General features: G+C 44.6%; 2 protein-coding genes across 10 annotated transcripts in view; one reads left to right on the forward strand and one right to left on the reverse strand.

Moving 5' to 3' along the window:
* The window catches only part of cacna1ab (calcium channel, voltage-dependent, P/Q type, alpha 1A subunit, b), an 86,788-nt gene that overhangs the window by 5,735 nt on the left and 63,599 nt on the right, over positions 1-17,454 (forward strand). For all 8 annotated transcript variants that reach the window (XM_029850435.1, XM_029850436.1, XM_029850437.1 and 5 more), the window contains exons 2-3: positions 383-757; positions 12,140-12,427. In XM_029850435.1, coding sequence (XP_029706295.1) covers positions 387-757; positions 12,140-12,427 — 659 coding nt within the window. In that variant the 5' untranslated portion in view covers positions 383-386. The remainder of the gene's footprint in view (positions 1-382; positions 758-12,139; positions 12,428-17,454) is intronic.
* On the reverse strand, positions 8,792-12,248 carry LOC115253217 (uncharacterized). Of its 2 annotated transcripts, XR_003891487.1 has the most exons (3): positions 10,410-12,248; positions 9,456-9,616; positions 8,792-9,074 (listed from the first exon to the last, which is right to left on the reverse strand). XR_003891487.1 is itself a non-coding variant. In XM_029850443.1 (2 exons), exons 1-2 carry the CDS (start codon positions 10,977-10,979, stop codon positions 9,499-9,501), a joined length of 762 nt encoding a protein of 253 aa, XP_029706303.1. In that variant the 5' UTR covers positions 10,980-12,244; the 3' UTR covers positions 9,425-9,498. The 2 variants fall into 2 exon arrangements, 1 of the variants encoding a protein (XP_029706303.1); XM_029850443.1 differs by lacking the exon at positions 8,792-9,074 and having other exon boundaries at positions 9,425-9,616; positions 10,336-12,244.

Genomic DNA, 17,454 nt, shown 5'->3' on the forward strand with positions numbered 1-17,454 from the left:
AGCATGTCCTTATTGATGGGTCAGACGGTGTGTGGCTTCACATGAATATTTGATTCATTTAGTTTCTAATTTCAATATGGACATTTAAGAGGTCATTCTTTCCTGTTTTTTTTGTCTTTTTTAAAAATAGAACATATAATTAAAGCTGGGTATCCACCTAAACAATCTTTACTCTGAACAATCAGTGCAGCTTGGTGAGACACTGGTGGCACCTTTGACAACCAGCCCTTTGGCCCCACCTTCCAAACACATCAGAAGTTTTTAAGTTGCTTCGGGTTTGAGTGAAGTTCACTAAATATAAAACCTTTGTTCTTTGCTGCTTGGGTTTGTTGGCCAGCTTCTCTAACCTTCCCCACACTTTCCCTTTTCTCCCTTCTTCCAGATCCATGCTGTCCCCCCTCTACCAGGAGCTTGGTGGCTCGGTGGTGTGTCCCCACACCTCCTCCTCTCAGGGCATCCGCAGGCCGCCACGCTGCCACCCACCCCCCATCAGTGGGAGCAGCGTGGGCCCAAACCCTACCTACTATCACACTGTCTATGACGTCCAGGTCGACCAGTACGCTGATGTGCCCTTTCCTGTTGGAGGAGGCGGCTATGGTGCGCGCTTTGGCCGGAAGCCCTTGTCTCTGGTTACTAATGACTCTACTGTCCCCCCGATCCGCCGGAGAGGAGGACTGGTGGACCACAGGGATGTCATCCTGGCTCACCAGGCACACAAGTTGCATAACACACCACAGGCCAGGAGGAAACAATGGGAGTGAGTACGGACAAATTTAAGGATTCTGTGATTTTCAAGTATATAGAAACGGCTACAGCTGGGCTCAGCTTCCTCAGGCAGCTGCTTGTGTTGTATCTTGTGTACTTGGACATGTATGTTTCCTCCTGCTCCCTCTGTTATCATGCAATGATCTCACATGTATGATAATCAACCCTGTGCAGGCTACAGTGGAAGACCCATAAAGCATAATTACTGTGAACATGAAGCGTTTCTCCCAACAGTGAAAAGGTTTAGCTTGTTCTCTCATTTTCAGTCCACCTTTATGGCTAAAAACTATCCAAGTTTCACCACTTTGATGTTTTTGTTAGAGAGGCTTCTGACTATGTGAATCAATTAGAACCTGAGGTTTATGGTAAGATCAATACATAAAGGTGCAAGATCTTGTGCTGGAGGGATTTAAATAATCACTAGCTTTGTGTCTGTTGATTGCACAGAAGGGAGGCAAACATGTTTATACCCAAACAAGACTAAAACAATGTTATTCCAGGATCGTGCTCTCACAAATCAGCATTTTTTTTTTTGTGTTTTATGAGATTCTTTTTAACCACTTCAACCATAGATTTGTTCCAGTGTGTGCTACTGCTGCACATCAGCACCCTTCCATCCAACTGACGGGAGCAGAAGCTTTTCTGTATTTCGCCTTTTCAAAATGACAAACCAGGATGAGGGCTGGCAGGACGGCAGCTGCTGTCCCAGCAGAGGATCTGCTCAGGTGTTGCAGGGCCGGAGGGCGTTTGTTGACTTTTATTACACATGACGGGTTAAAACCCTCCTTCATCTCGTCACAGAGGTGAAAAGGTTCCCAACAGGTCCCAATGATTTTATTACCCTCCGTCCCTTTGTGACTTTATGTCTCTGTCACTCTCACTCCTTTAATACCCCCCTGGTGTTTCCAAGGTTCTCCGTGCCCGCCACGTGATCCCACCCAAACCACGAATATGTGCTTCAGGAGCCGCAGTGGCGGCCCCTGTGTCCCCTGTGATGAGCATGATAATAAGAAAAATGAGTGGGACTGAGAGCCCGCTGGCCTATGTTGAATCACCCGTCTCACCCGTCATTATTGACTGAGCACACACATACGTTAAATAAGAAAAGAACAAATCCCTTAACTGGCAAGAAATGGAAATATGATTTTGAACAGTCGCATTGTATCCAGACAAACCTCGCTGTAGTCAGATGTGTCAGGCTTGGTGGTTTTGCCTATTTATTTGTGCTGGTTTCGTTCATGTCTTCCTCTCTTGTCTATGTTCTGTCCATGGTCGCCCTGATTACATCACCTATTCTGTCCTGATTAATCGCCTCGTCGCCTCGTCCCTTCGTCTTCCATAAACTTGGCTCTTCTTCCTTCTGTGTCAGATTATCAGATGCTCTTGCTCTGTTCAGATGTTCTATACTTGAGTTAAATGTCTTCTCCGACTACCCGATTTATCAGATTTGCCCAGTTAGATCAGTTAAGTTGCGGAAATTTGTCCCCCGACAGCCTCTGTAGGGTTGGGAAGGGCTGGAGGACATCAGCCTGTCCACAGTTTGGGTTGGAGGTCTGCTCCTCTGTCAGCAGCTTTGGTCTCACCGATGTTCAGTCTCTGTATTGAGGTTCCTGAAGATCACAGTAAACTGGCGAAACTTTTGGTCTGGAAAAGAAGAAGCAACCAACAAAACAAACCCAAAACAGGGTCAGAAGGAAAACTTTTCTGGACAAAAAGTCAAAGAAACAACCAAAACACTGAATGACTGTTGTAACCTCCGTCCTGCCTGGAGGTCACTGTATGTCCCCCAGGTGCTTCAGTCTCTGGGGTCTTTTATTTTTAACTTTCTCATTTATTCTTCCTGTCCTTCTTTGTCCTTTTCCAGTGGCCAGAGTTCCTCCTGTCTCGTTGCTTCCAGTCGTTTACAGTTTTTAAACATGGATTGTGGGATTTTTCTGAAACTCAGTTGTGGACGTTGTCCCTGGTAGCTCTGCTGCCATCAGTCAGGCCTGGTGTATTTTTTTTTTTACATCTCACAGGTTAATTCACTTTCCAACATTTGCCTTCCACCTCCAGTTTAAAGGATTTGAAGAACACTGAACCGTCTCTGCTCCGTCACCATGTTACAGCTTCTGCACCTTTATTACAAATATATTTGTGTTGGGATGTAACTAAAGGTGGATTGTTACTCAGGGAGAGGACCAACAAGAATAATCTCCTCCTCCTCTTCATCATCCTCTCTGTGTTGAGCTCAGATTTCATCCCTGAACATCTGAAACTGGTGGGTTTCCTCAGGGGAACGCTGCAACTTTCGCTTCCTTTTGCCCTTCTCCTGCTGACCTCCCTCTCCTGAAACATCTTCTACATCTCTTACACTTCTCTGGTCTCTTCTTGCTCTAAGAGTGCTCCTGGAAGCTCTCAGATTCCTCCTAAAGCTGCTGCCTCATCAACCCTGGTTGCTGCATTTAACTACTGCACCTCTGCACCTGGTGGTCCATCTTATTCTGTCTTTTCTGTGCTGCTCAGCACAAAGTCTCTTTGTTCTCTCCTACATCCTGGTTGATCTGTTCATTAAAGACATTCTTAAGGCCATCTGACAATCTCTCTGCTGAGATGTGCCTTTCTGCTGCTGGAGATTTTCTACTTGACCCTTCCATCTCTCCACCTTCCACCTCAAGTCTCTATACCCTTCCAGCCCTCCCCGTCCCATTGCAACCAGCCCATTTTGCCGCATTCTCACACTGTCATCGCTGTAACCGTAGAATTGCTGTTTTAAAATAGCGTGGAAAGGTACAAGAACCCAGTAAATAATAAGAGTAACTTGAGTCTTTGTAATCGATTACTTCCAACCCTGACAGGAGGACTGCAGCCATATTTCACATCAGACACTGAGGTGGTGTTGAAGGGAAAATGTTGGGCTTCTACTGGTGAGGACACACTTAAATGTCATTCATCTCTTTCAACCAAATCCTCAGTGACTCATTTCCCTTTTCTTTTATTTCATCTCACCGCACGCACACACACACACACACACACACACACACACACACACACACACACACACACACACACACGCACACACACACACACACACACACACACACACTCAGATGTCTGCCTGCTACTGCCCTCTTGTGTTAGTAAAATAATCAATCCGCCTGTGTGTGTTTTAGAGCAAGGTGATAAAGGACTATATGCGTCACGGTGACACACATGGTGACGTGAATAGCTTTTTTTCACGCACACATCAGAGGATTAAATCACGTTCAGATGTTCTGGCCTCCATCACAGAGCTCAGGCTTCACCACACGGTCAACAGAGATCATGGAAGTCTCCCCAGTTTTTCCACAAACTTTAAATCATTAATTCCCAATCACATAAAAGACACTCCAGTGATAGTGTAGTAATATGTAATATGTAATACTAGTAGTAGTAGTAGTTGTAGTAGTAGTAGTTGTAATAGTGTCTAACCAAGTAGGCTATGTGCAGTATTTAATAACATTTTCACTAGACAATGGTAATGGACCAATGAAAGGCTGATTATATTTTCGTGATCTTCCGGATTCCGGTGGGACTTTGACTTTTGATCTTGCGATTTGAAACGTGAATTTATTTTCATTTTCATTTGCCCACGAGAGGCAGAATCCCTCGCCAGCAGTACCGCATATTGACCACAAGGTGGCGAAAGAGGAACGCTGTACGATGGTCACTCATTTCGGTTCCGACCTTATGATTCCTGGAGATTTTAAATATTCCCAAAACAGCTAAATTAAGAGGTACCTTAACTTTACACCTAACAATTAAAAGCCTGGCTACTTTCAGCCCAAGTTCTGAAAGTTTAGATATTTTGGCTATGCAATTTTGTTGTAGATGTCATGAAATCACTGATACATCCTGCATTTTAATGACCAGAACTCCATCAGAAGTGTGTTTGTTCTCCCCTAACAAATTTTCCCTAGAGGAAAATGTGTGCTTCACACACTACTAAACACAGCTCCATATTGTATTAAAATGCCTTCCCACAGCACTGTTCCCACCAGGATTTGTGCTGTATGAAACCTGCAGCTGTAAAGAAACAACATTTCCCTGTCTGTTATGAGGAGTTCACGGTGTAGCTGGTCAGGATGATACTATCTCAGAGCCCTTTCATTCCTTTTGGCTGGTGTATGCACATTTTCCCTTTCAACAACTCTGCATGGCTCCACTGAAAGGAGAAGATGTACTTTGAAAAATTAAAGCTCCACTTATAAATGTTCAAAAATGCAATTTACTTTGTTTTAAAAGCTGCCACAGTAATATAGAGATTACTTTTTGATGGCGTCTGCAGCGATGGTTTGTTTTGTTGTGTCAGCCCTGAGAGCTGACATACTGAAGCCATCAATTAGCTAATAGTTTTAGTAACAGCGATCTTCTTGTAATAACACAGCGCTTCCTTGGCTTGGCAAGGTGCCTCTGGTGGGTAGATGTGTTAAGGTTTTGGCTGCACATCGTGGTGATAATGACAGTGGTGGACATTTGGAATGCGCCTTTTCTCACTCAAATTGCCAATAATATGAAATACCTAAAACTAAGACAATAATATAAATTAACAAATTGCAAATAATACTAACATAATTTGACCTCTTTTGATTTAGAACAAGTGAAGAATTTTCTTTTTAATTCAACTGCATTTCCCGCTTATGTTGTATTTTAGTCGTGAGTTCCACTTGGTTTATTCTGTAATGCCGACACAATGATTCCAGGTTAACTCTGGATGCAGTTGGGATGCATTTCAGTCATCCTCTCATTGGGATTGGCTGGCTGGCTGCTACTCCCGTCAAATAAAGCCAGTGGCTTCTTTCTCAATGAAATGTGAACACACACACACACACACACACACACACACACACACACACACACACACACACACACACACACACACACACACACACACACAGATGATATTGACCTAGTAAATGAGGTTAAACTTTCAGTGGCTTTTAAGCCCATTAAAGCTGCACTCAGCAGATTCTTCTGTAAAAATGTACCTGTCTTTTATATTAAGATGAATTATGGGTGTAATGCAACATTACACACACTGAAATGGAACAGTTGAAACTCTCTGCGCAGAATTTCCAGTGAGAATTCATGTGCAGCTCAGCTCCAACAAACCCGGGAACTTGGTCATTTTGGTGCGACTGAGGTTTTTATTTAAAAAAAAAAAAATCCCGGCGCTTTACATCCACTTAAACAGCCAATACAACCCAACAGGGGGCGCTGCAACACCGACACCGATTTTCTACAACCTGGATCCGTTGACAAGAATATTAACTTTTCATTTTCTTCCACGCTGAAGCAGTAAAAAGTTATTGCATCCCACCATGAGAGGTCATCCACTTTAGTCTGGTCTATTCCTTTGTTCCTCCATCACTCCTTGAGGAGAGTGTCTCTCCTTCCTTCCTTTCCTAAATCCTCACATTTCCTTTCCCTTCCCTTTTCACTGCACTCCTCTTCTTTGGTCCGATTTTCAGAACAACTCCAAACTGTTCTTGTGTGTTTTGGCAGAGAAAGTTGCATTGATCTCCGCTCTTTGCCTCTTCCAGGCTGTTCTGTTACTGCCTGTATCAACTGTTAAATCTCTGCTTGTGTCATCTGTGTGTTCGCATGCCTGGAAACCACCTGGAGAACCTGGAGAGTCCAATAGAACCAAAATTATCCAATAATTGGTCAGATAGCCATCCAGCCCACCTGGTCAGACCCAAATGGGGAAGTGAACCTTTGTCCCTGTTCCTTAGGCTCCCCAACCAAAAAGAAAGACTCAGCATTTCTTTGCCCTACTTCTGCTTTTGGTGTGAATCCTGCGGTTCTGTTCGTCATGATTGGATAAAACAAAGATAACTGATGCAGAGAGGAGATGGGTATATGGTTATTTCTTCGACTGGTAGTCCGACCTACCAATGACTGCTGGTCACAGTGGTAATGGTGGAAAACCTCCACAATCCCTTTATTGTGTTCTGCTCTGAGCCGTTTATTTATCTAAATTGGTCACAGCAGCTCAATATTACTGTGTTGGATACTGAGGTTGATTCTTTAGTACATTTAGCTCTTATCCAACTGGATGCTCATTAGGCAAAGACATATGAGTTTGATGTGCTCCACTTGTCCTTCAATCAGCTGGCCATCTCACACTGGCAGGTGGCCACGTTTTCAGACAGAATTCTGGGATTTCATCTGAAAGATTAGGGACTGGCCTGTAGGGAGGCTTAATGAGGTTTAAAATGCTCAGAACCTCATCATCTCTCAGTATCTTCAGTCTTATATCTGTCTTCTCCAGCTAATATTTGCTCTGAAGAGTAAGCAGAAGGGTTTTCTACCTCCACCCTCCTGCGGTGAATCCGTAACCGGTCAGTCCCCCACTGAATCATTTCTTTCTGAGACTCATTTCTCCATCCTGTGGTGGTGATTCTTCTCTCCAGAATGCTTACTCCACACCGTTACATCCATTAGCTGAGGCCAGCACCACGTTCTCGCTCCCCCTTTGGCGGCTCCATTTTCATTAACCAGCCAGTCAATGAATACAAGTGGAGTCAACGCGAGAACGGCCAAAAAAGAGCAATCCTCTAATTAGCTTGGATGCTACATCAGCTCATTATATCACTCTGCCCGTCCCTTTAACCCACCAGATCTCTCTCTCTCTCACACTCACGCACACACAGAGAATTTTATTTTATTACAGTTCTGACAAGCATCATCCTGTATGTGTGTGTATTTAAAGAAGTATTTTTAGTAAGTGGAAACCCTTAGACAGAAGAATATTAAAGCACAATGTTCTTAACTAACATGAATATCGTGGATGACAGCTGGGTCTAATGAGCTGTTGTTGTCATCAATATTCTTTGGCTGCCGATGTTATTGCTTTACCTTGTCCCTATGCCAGAACGATGGCAAGAACTTAACATCTGAGAGCTTCTGGTGCAGATGGACCGACACCAGAGTGGCTCCACAGAACCAGAGGATGATGGTGGATTTGCTCCACCTGCCATTCATCACAGTCTTCAGCATTTGTGAAGATGAGCAGCACTGCGATTGGTTGCATGTGTAAACACACAGATGTGTTGAAGCTCCCCATCTTACTCCCTGGAGATCCTCCTGAGTGCTCGTGTGAAAGGGGCTTCAGACAGCTTTGTAGATTTGGCCTGCTGAGTGAGATCAGAGAATAGATAGGGGAGGGGGGAGGAAGCAGTGGGAGTGGGATGACGTGGGGAGGTGGTGGTGGTGGTGATGGTGGTGGTGGTGAGGGGGAGGTCGTTTTAAAGGGGAGGTGCCAGGGCTTTCTGCGGGGGTTGCCTCTGTGAATGCTCCCTGAATGACAATTCTGCACATCAGGGCCTCGACACGATTCCCTCACCCCCACATACACACACAGATACGCACACACGCTCATAAAAGAAGCAATAAGGAAATTGGGACCAACCTGAATGCAAAAAAGAAGAAGAGTATAAAATCTGTGTATCCGTCTTCGGGGTTCCCGTGATGGTGTAAATCACAGGCAGGCTTTCCCACCAGCCTCTGCACCCTCCACCCCCACTGTTTCTCCATTACCATCCACCTCTTCCCGACACTCGCTTTCACTTCTGTCTGCCACGCTGTCAATGGGAATGGGCTTTTATGCTGCCTGTTAGTGGCCACTGGTGTCCGGGAATCAGTTAATGAGCAAATCCGACGACGTGACGTTGTGACGCTGATCGAAGCATCGCATAAAACAAGAGCATCGGAGGGGGTTTGCAGTGTGTGTAAGACAGGTAGAATCCAGCTCCGGTGCAAAGCAGAGCCTCCACACTGCTCATTACCATCTTCAGCAGGTGTCAGGATATATTTCAAACCAAATCTGAAGGCCAAATATTGGATTTGACTGCAAAAAAGAGTTTTGTGGTAAATAGTTCTTACCCAGATCTACATTCTTCAGCTGTCTCTAAGCTGTAACATGGGGACCTCCTGACATGCAGAAGGAAAAAAAATGACTCTGAACACTTTTTCAGAATTAAAGAAAGTTTATTTAAGCCTTTAATTAGATTGATGTAAATGTTAGGACTGATTTAGTGTGGGAAAGAAAAAGACTTTATGAGTTGTTGTGTGACTGTTGATATTTTGAACGCATTTAATCTTTTTTTATTCTGTATACATCACCCTCTCTTGTATAAATTGTGAAATATTGCAGAACAAACAAAGCTTCCTCTCCATGTAAGTTCTGCTTGTTTCTTCCTCCTCAGAACCTGAATGCACCATATGGTAATTTGAAGAGTCCAATGCTGGTTTAGCCTGCCAATGCCAGAAAGAGCTCTGAATGCTGCCTGTAACAGATGGATTCACACACCTGTAACAGATGGATTCACACAGACAGTTTTGCCATTTGAGAGTCCTCAAAAATGTAAAATCAGATTTCAGAACTTTGGGCAGCAACTTGGGTCCTGTCAGCCTGTTTCAGTACCAAGGACAGTGACAGTGTGCGCAAACCTGGTTCCTCCAGTCACAGAATTTATATTTAGTTGTGATAAAATGATAATTAATTACAGTCTTTAGAGAAATATTACACATTTCTCATGCACAGTGGGTGTGGTGTTTTGTAGTATGAGAAGATTACCTTTAATTTATATAATGGTAAAACTTATTTAATATCAAATACTTAGAGCCTCTTAGTTTTCCTCAGATTTTTATACTTTTCATTAACATACATCTCAAAGATTTGGTTGAAAAGGCTCCTCCGCTGCCCCACTGTCATGCTTCAGCCTTCCTGCTCTGGAACAGTGACAGCCTGTTCAGTTTATCCTGGGAAACAGCTTTGCTGAATTGCTTCAAAGTCCACTCAGATGCAGCAGCCAGAATTCCAGACGGCCTGGCGGAGAGAGAAGAGAATGGAAGGAGATGAAACCTTTTTCAAAATATCTTCAGAAATGACTAAAAAAGAGAGGAGAAGGCCAACACAGCACTCTATACTCCAAATATTTCAATTACCAAATCAATCATCCAACTTTTATTGGCAACACAGTTTTTCCAAAGATTTCTCAGTTGATTTCAAATGAATAACTGGGTACATGTACTGACACTGCTTTTCAGGGTTTATTTCTATTTATTGGAACTCTTCAGCCATAGGGAGCTTAATGGTGCTGGATTTATATATATTTATATCTATTGAAGTGAGATTTAAGATCATTAATGCAAATGATCCAGATGTTCATTCCAATAGTTTCTTTATGGGGAAAAGAAGACGCCTATGTGCTTCAATATTTACATTTTGGAGGAAATTGGTCGATTGTTCATGTAGTCAGTTTAGCACCATCTCAGTATTAGATGGTCGTTTGAAGAAAGTTTGAAGTTCTTCCCTGTATTAGATTTGGAAATCACTGTAGGTCAGAGCCTGTACGCTTATTATTCTGTCTACATGATCTCATGTTTAACCGTTTTCCTAATCAGATGCACTTTGAAACATTCTCCATTTCCATCAAAATGATGTATGTTTTCCGACAATAATCTCCAGGAGAGAAAAGTGTAAACGTAACAACGATCGTGGGCGATATTTGTGCCATAATTTTCTTGATCTCAGAGTTGACTCACCTCTTAAAAATCCCCCATAATCTAAACTCGACCGACACTTGGCTCGTTTTCAAGAGTAAAGAGAGGTGTTGTACCTTGCAACATTCACCATACGCCCGTGCGTGCGCTATTGGGGGAGTGCGTTGCAAGGTGGGGGAGGCACCAGGGAGGCGCCGTGCGTCGTGCGCTGCAAGGCTTGGCCACGGTTGTGCGCGTCTCGATCGGTTGCTGTTCCTGATCAGATGTTCAGACTGTCGACTGAATGCTAAAGGGGGCAGGGAGGCGCTCCGCTCGTCGGCTTTCCTTCGCAAAGATCTCCACCGGAGTCCACCGGACCGACTAGCGTCCCCGCGGGGGGTCGAGGGTGGAAAAAAACGATCAGAGAGGGAGGGCTGGAAGAAAGAGAAAAGAGACATTAGACTGGAGCTCTGCGGTTCTAGCCGCCTCTCTCTACTTTTGGGGGAGCCTCCGAGGGGGCGATGCTGCTGGGCGCGGATTTTCTGCCCACTGGCGGAGGAGAAGATGCGGGTCGCCGCACCAGCCCACCCGCACACCCGCTGCCGTTTTTCCTGATCGAGCATTGATGCTGGTGATGATGCTGCCTCCCCCAGTGGTCTTTTTCTGCTCCTCCGGATCCTACTCGTCCGGGATTCATGTTCTCCCATCTTTGGATTATAGATGATTATTGTGGACACATTTTTTTTCTTTTAACTCCCTCAACTCTTTATATTTCACTTGCGTTTTCCGAGCAGAAGGTCCAAGGGGGAGATACACGTTATTAGATTTGAGGAGCGCTGTATTTTCGTCTCCAAGTGCGCGCAATCACGCCCAAATTCAGTGACCGACGCCTCGGTGAGGAGGAGGAGGAGGAGGGGGAGGAGGAAGAAGAAGAAGAGGAAGAGGAGGAGGAGGGATGCCGCACCGTCCATCACCAAATATCAACAAATGTCACCAGCCCCGAATTTTGGGGAAGCCCCCCTCTGTTGGCGTCTGCGTGTAACCAGAGTTGCGCGGTGGCAGTGAGGGGAGGCAGCGGGGGTCTCTGCCGAGCCACATCAAACACTGCGGATTTATGGCACAAGAATAAATACATTATTAAAGATTTTACTCTTATCTAGTTCTATTCTTATCTCGCGGTCGGTAAAAGGGGGCCACCTACGGAGGGGGGGCGGGGAGGGGGGTTCACAGACAACTGCAGATCTCGTCAAGATTCACTCGCTGTTGAGAAAAAGACGCAGTCCTCAGCGAGGGCACTAAGTGGGCTGATTGCAATATTCAGTAAAAGGCACAGCTATGCATCCATATAGCGTGTTTAAGGACTCGTTCATCTGTTTCTGACTTTAAATGCATTCCTGAAGGGGTTTTCCACATCAAACTAAATCAACGCATATATCTGTAGAAATAAAGTAAAGGATGTTTTTTCTTTTTTCACCCTCCGAAAAACCTTTGATTTCTGGAGAGATTTCCCATGAACTGCGTCTCCTGTAGCTGCGAGGGAACTGATTCGCCATAAATTACATAAATCCACCGCGCTTTCTTCCATACGCACGAGCAGAGACACCGTGCGCTTTCCATCTCTCCTCCTCTCCTGTCTTTCCACCCTCCCTCCCCTCTTCACACAAATGGAGGGATCTTCTCGCCGCTGAAGATTTGAGAAGGAGACGAAGATAGTAAGCAGGGAAGGCTCGGACTGAGAGATAAGCCAGAGGAGCTCCTTTCTGCATGTGTGTTTGGAGCCAAGGCTGATGGGGTGGTGGCATGTGGAGGTGTCACTCTGAGGTCTCCCCCCAGCTCCTTCCTAACCTCTGGCATTTGGTGTCTGCAGAATGGCGCGCTTTGGAGACGAGCTACCCAACAGGTATGGAGGTGGAGGAGGAGGTGGCGGTGGGGGTGCCGGTGGACAAGGGGGGCCCGGCCGTGGTGGCAGCAGGCAAGGGGGGGCTCCAGGAGCACAGCGGATGTACAAGCAGTCGATGGCCCAAAGAGCCCGGACCATGGCCCTGTACAACCCCATACCGGTCCGGCAGAACTGCCTGACAGTCAACCGCTCCCTGTTCCTCTTCAGCGAGGACAACGTGGTGAGGAAGTATGCCAAGAAGATCACCGAGTGGCCATATCCTTTCATGAGCTGATGGGCAAGGTAATGTGTGTGTGTGTGTGCGTGTGTTTGGGGGGGGGGGGTTCATATATGTCCATGCTTTTTTATATTGGTTGTCTTGTTCTGGGTGTATATGAAGGATTTCCTCTGTTAGTGTGTGTTTTAAAGGTTCAGCTGTGTTGGATGGACTCTTTTTGGTCCTCTTGACCAGACAGAAACCCGTCATGTCAAACACTGTCAGGTTGAGTCTCAGCTGACAAACTAATGAAATGAACCACGGTGTTGATATCGACGGCAGTCCTGGTGATGTCACTGGTCTTGAATACAACATCCCAGTCAAACCTGTTAGTGACCCGTGTGTGTTTGGGTGTGTTTGCTGGGGCTATAGTTATAGCTGGAGCTGAGTGCTGATGTCAGCATTATGAAGGCTTAAGCACGATCCTACCAGAAGGGAGAGGAAATGACTCTCCTGCTCTAATTACCTCTGACCATATACGGGCATCCTGTGGACTGTCCTGCAGGACAACGCCAGAAAAATCTGTAAATGTCCTGATAGGTTGGTCTGCGGCTGTTGGAACCTGTATTAGATGATAACTCATAAAACCCTCTATAATTTTGCTGGGGCATGCTTTAAAGCATGTCTGGATTAAATCTTTTTTTCTGGACACCTTGGCTTCACTCTCAGGGTCCTGAATGAAACCAAAGTCTTTTGTATTTATGTGACACACAACAGTGTGCCCTAAAACTGATGAACGTGATACATTTCCTGTAAGTCCTCCAGTGCGCAGGAGTGGTCCCACTTCCCACCATCCTGCAGTCCATCTCCCTTGTTACCTTCTTTCTGGTGTTGTTTTTTTTCATCAGTGATGTTGTTTATCTGCTCTATGTTGATAGTTTTAGAGAGTTCCAGTCTCAAGTACACAAGTTAGTTAGTTTCACATTAAGCAGGAGGCAACTCTGATTCAGTGTCCTGGGAAGAATTGGCATCAACCTATTATATATTTTATTACTAATTACAGAGGATTTTTGTTTTATGTCCAGTTCCTGCTCTCATAGACCTTTCTATTTGAAGCCTAAATCATCTAATAATGACTTTGGGCATGTGATGCCCCATTTAATATAAACATTGACAGCTTTGCCTTCCTTTTTGGTGGCATTATGATGGTTGGTCTATGTTTTGATGCCACTGCCTCATTAATTTAATGGCTGAATTCAGAAATAAATCCCTGAATTAGTTTTAAGAAAAAACAAACAGGGAAAATACTTTTTTGTTTGTGTCTTCTGGCAATTTCTGATGGATTTACTATTAAAAGCGATATCTCAGATTGACATTATTGACAAAACAAATGAATATGCAGCATTTTTATAGTAGTATGATGCACAAATGGCATAAAAAAAATGGCAGAGTTGACGATGTATCTTTCAAATGTGAATATGAAAGTAAATCCCTAACACACATGTGTAAAGAGGTTCAATCTTGTCATTACTGTATGAATATCAAGCACAAGAAAACACCCTTCCAATCCCAACATGGAAGCAGCTTTAAACAGAATCTTCCCCATAGACAAAGGAATTGTTTCTATCGAAAAATATTGTCAACTGTAAAAAAAAAATTAATTTGTTGTGAGCTCAGCACATCCCAGCATGCCACCATCTGTACATAGTCAGGCTCTGTTGGCTGGCAGGCGCTGTGGCTTCTTCACCAGAGGCCCAGAGGACTTCATTATCAATCCTCCCTCCCTCTCCCAGCACTTCCACATTCCCTCTCGCTCCCTCACTCCACCCCTTTCATCTCCCCCTCTTTCCGCTGCACTTGTATTCCTGCAACTGTTAATGTTCCGTCCTCCATCTTCTCTTTCATCCACATGTTTTTTTGCTCTGTTTCATTTCATTCCAAGTTTAGCAGCAGCACTGCTCAGAATACAAAATTAAAAATCTTGTGATGCTTAAAATGCAGAAAGAAAAACACGTAAAACGTAGGAAGAACGGAAATGTGTGGTTCCGTATGATTGTTACGCAAGCATAATACTTCGCTAGGGGGCGCTGTTTGTCCTGCAAGGGTCATCAGAAGGTATTATTTTCAGTAGCGTTGAAATTTGGATTAATCAAATTTTTACAGGTATTTTTGACAGACTTTTGAATGGAGATTTTCTGCCACAAGTGGTTTGTTAGCAATAATTTAAGCTATCCCAACAGACTGTTAAGCACCAATGGAATGGTTGTTGTGACCAAACTCTAATGCAGATATGTGATCTCACAGCCAGGTGTGTGTGTGTGTGTGTTTGTGTGTGCATATGTCCCCCTTCTCCCTATTCCAGCTCTCCTTTACTCTCCATCAATAGAGGAAAAAAACACTGTCACTGTGCTGGTGCAAAAGCATCTCAGCACTAATGCATACACACACATACACAAGTTACTACTTCTATCTTTGTGAGGACTGCTACTAACATAATGCATCGCCCGACCTCTTACTCTAATCCAAACCACATCCTAACCTTAACCTCAGACAGGCCTTTGCAATTCTCCAACTTTCCACAGATGTCCTCCTTTTGCTAGTCAAATTCATATTCTGTTCCGCATATAGAACACACACATGGCCACACACACACACACACGTGAATCCTCTGCATTCAGCCCACCACTGGCAGATTTATGTCTTTGGCCCCAAAGAACACAATCTCGTATACAGATCCACAGAGGCTGAATCCATGTAGAAATAGAGGGAGGGGCTAAACTCCTATGAACTCTCTGAGGTTTTCTAATATTAACACACATATGAGAAGGTTTTAACAGATATTTAACTGCATATTTCTAACACACACAAGACAATCCAACCAGAGGTTCACATGTATAACATGGTCCATCAATTTTTATACTTGTACTTTAATCACCTTCCTGACTTGGTCAGCAGTCTGGACTCTGGTTCCTGAATTGAACCTTTACTTTATCACATCCTGCAGCTGTATCAAGAAAAAAATATGTTATTAACTGGCTTTGTTTTTGTGAGTGGGCAGCATTCTAAATTTGTACACGGTCTAATCTCCCACACATTTTTCCAAGTTTCAGGTGTCCACAAAGTTACCTTGGTCGTATTCTTCAGTCACATTGGTTAGTTTATATTTAAGAGACAGGCAGGAAACAGCGGCCAGCAGCTGAGAATAATGTCACATTTAAGTTACAACTCTCTACTTCAGTATTGCTAACATTACACCTGGTGTTCAGTGTAAAGAGTCAGTTAAAAAAGGAAACTTTAGCTCGTGATAGCGCAACAATGTTACTTTTACTGTCCCATTTCTGCCAGAATGTGAGAAACAATGGAGGGAATGAAAACACGGCCTGTTCACATAATTCTAACTATTAGTTTTACCTAAATAATGAGACAGGATCCCCTTAATGATCATGATTATTGTAATTGAGCTGCAATAGAAGATCCCTTCAGCCTCACACGGAGGAAGAGAGGCCAGATCTTCTCATGACGTTTAGCTAGTGGAGCCAACACAAAGTGGAGATGATTGAAAAATATTGTCTTTTCTCATCTTTTATTCTCTCAGCTCTTCTTTCTCTTTCTAAGCTGCTCATCCCCTCCTCCCCCTCACACCCGCTCTGCTGCTGCGCTCTCCTTACCCTCCATCACCACCACCCGACTCCATTTGACTATGGTGTGGAGTGCAGATTCGAGTCAGGGGCATGAACGGGGTAGGGAGAGACAGGTAGAGGGACAGTGGGGAGAGGGAAAGGGAGAGAGGGAGAGAGGGAGATGGAGAGGGAGAGAGAGAAGTAGAGAGAAGGAGAGGGAGAGAGGGGAGTGAGGGATGGAGAAAGAGGAGGGGGAGAGGGAGAGGAAGGGAGGGTGAGGAAGGAGAGAGGGAGTGAGATGTAGGTGGAGAGAGAGAGAGCGGGAGAGGAGCAGGAGAGGGGGAGAGAGAAGAGGGAGGGACAGCGAGGGAGGGACGAAAAGGGAGGCAGGGAGGGAGAGAGGAGAGAGATGGAAAGAGAGAGAGAGAAATAAAAAATAGTCACGTCTGTATGTCCATCCATCCATCCATCCATCCATCCATCCATCCATCCATCCATCCATCCATCCATCCATCCATCCATCCATCCATCCATCCATGCCACCAGTGTGTGCCTGATGTAACAGAGCAGATGGCAGCCTCGATGCTCACACTGTGATCACGTGTGTTACATGTTTGTAAATGCTTGTCACTTGAAAACAAAATGTTGGATGTTAAACCGACAACCACAATCCTTCACCTGATCCTCTGTGAGGAGACAGGAAGCAGGAGTCACTGTTTTCAAAAACTGAAAATGAACAATCCATGAAACTACTGGGTGTCATTCCATCAACAGCAGCTGTCGGTGGTGCTGTCCTATCGTCCTGACAGCTCTCATTCACAGAGCTGATTGGTTGGCGCCATGCAAACGAGTGGAGACACCAGCAGAGTCCAGCTGACTCGGACGCTGACAGATCAGCAGTCTGAAAATCAGCCTGAGCAAGCTGAGGGTCAGACCTGTGGCTCTGTCATTCAACAAAGCCCCAAGGTAACATGTACCTGAGAAGAGGAGGGTTGTTTTGTTATGGAGGAGAAGGGTGGGAGGCGGGGGTGCTTAATTAGGGGAAAGCGAGGGCTTTCAGACTGAATTTAATGGTGTTGGAGGGAGACCAGTCAGGCTTTGTCAAAAGCAGGTGTGGGGAGTAGATTTAGGCTGTCTGTACAGTCAGTAGTGGGAAGAAGCATGGTGAAAAAGGAGGAGACACTCGACACCAGCAGCAAGTTGACCTCCGTAATCATATTTGACCTCCACAAATCAGACCAGGATTTTTTATGCCCTATAATATTAAAACTAGATAGCTTTGTAAAATAGATTATAAGGTAAACCTGGCTGGCAGTCGTGTTGTGATGGTGAACACCTCAGCCATTGATCACAACCCCGATATTTCATTTTCTGCCTAATATTAATATTACCGTAATTTCTGGACTATAAGGTGCTACTTTTTTCCTACACTTTAATCACTGTGGCTTATTCTACGGTGCGGCTTA

This window comes from Takifugu rubripes, chromosome 17 (assembly GCF_901000725.2).
Source record: "Takifugu rubripes chromosome 17, fTakRub1.2, whole genome shotgun sequence".
Classification (NCBI taxonomy): domain Eukaryota; kingdom Metazoa; phylum Chordata; class Actinopteri; order Tetraodontiformes; family Tetraodontidae; genus Takifugu; species Takifugu rubripes.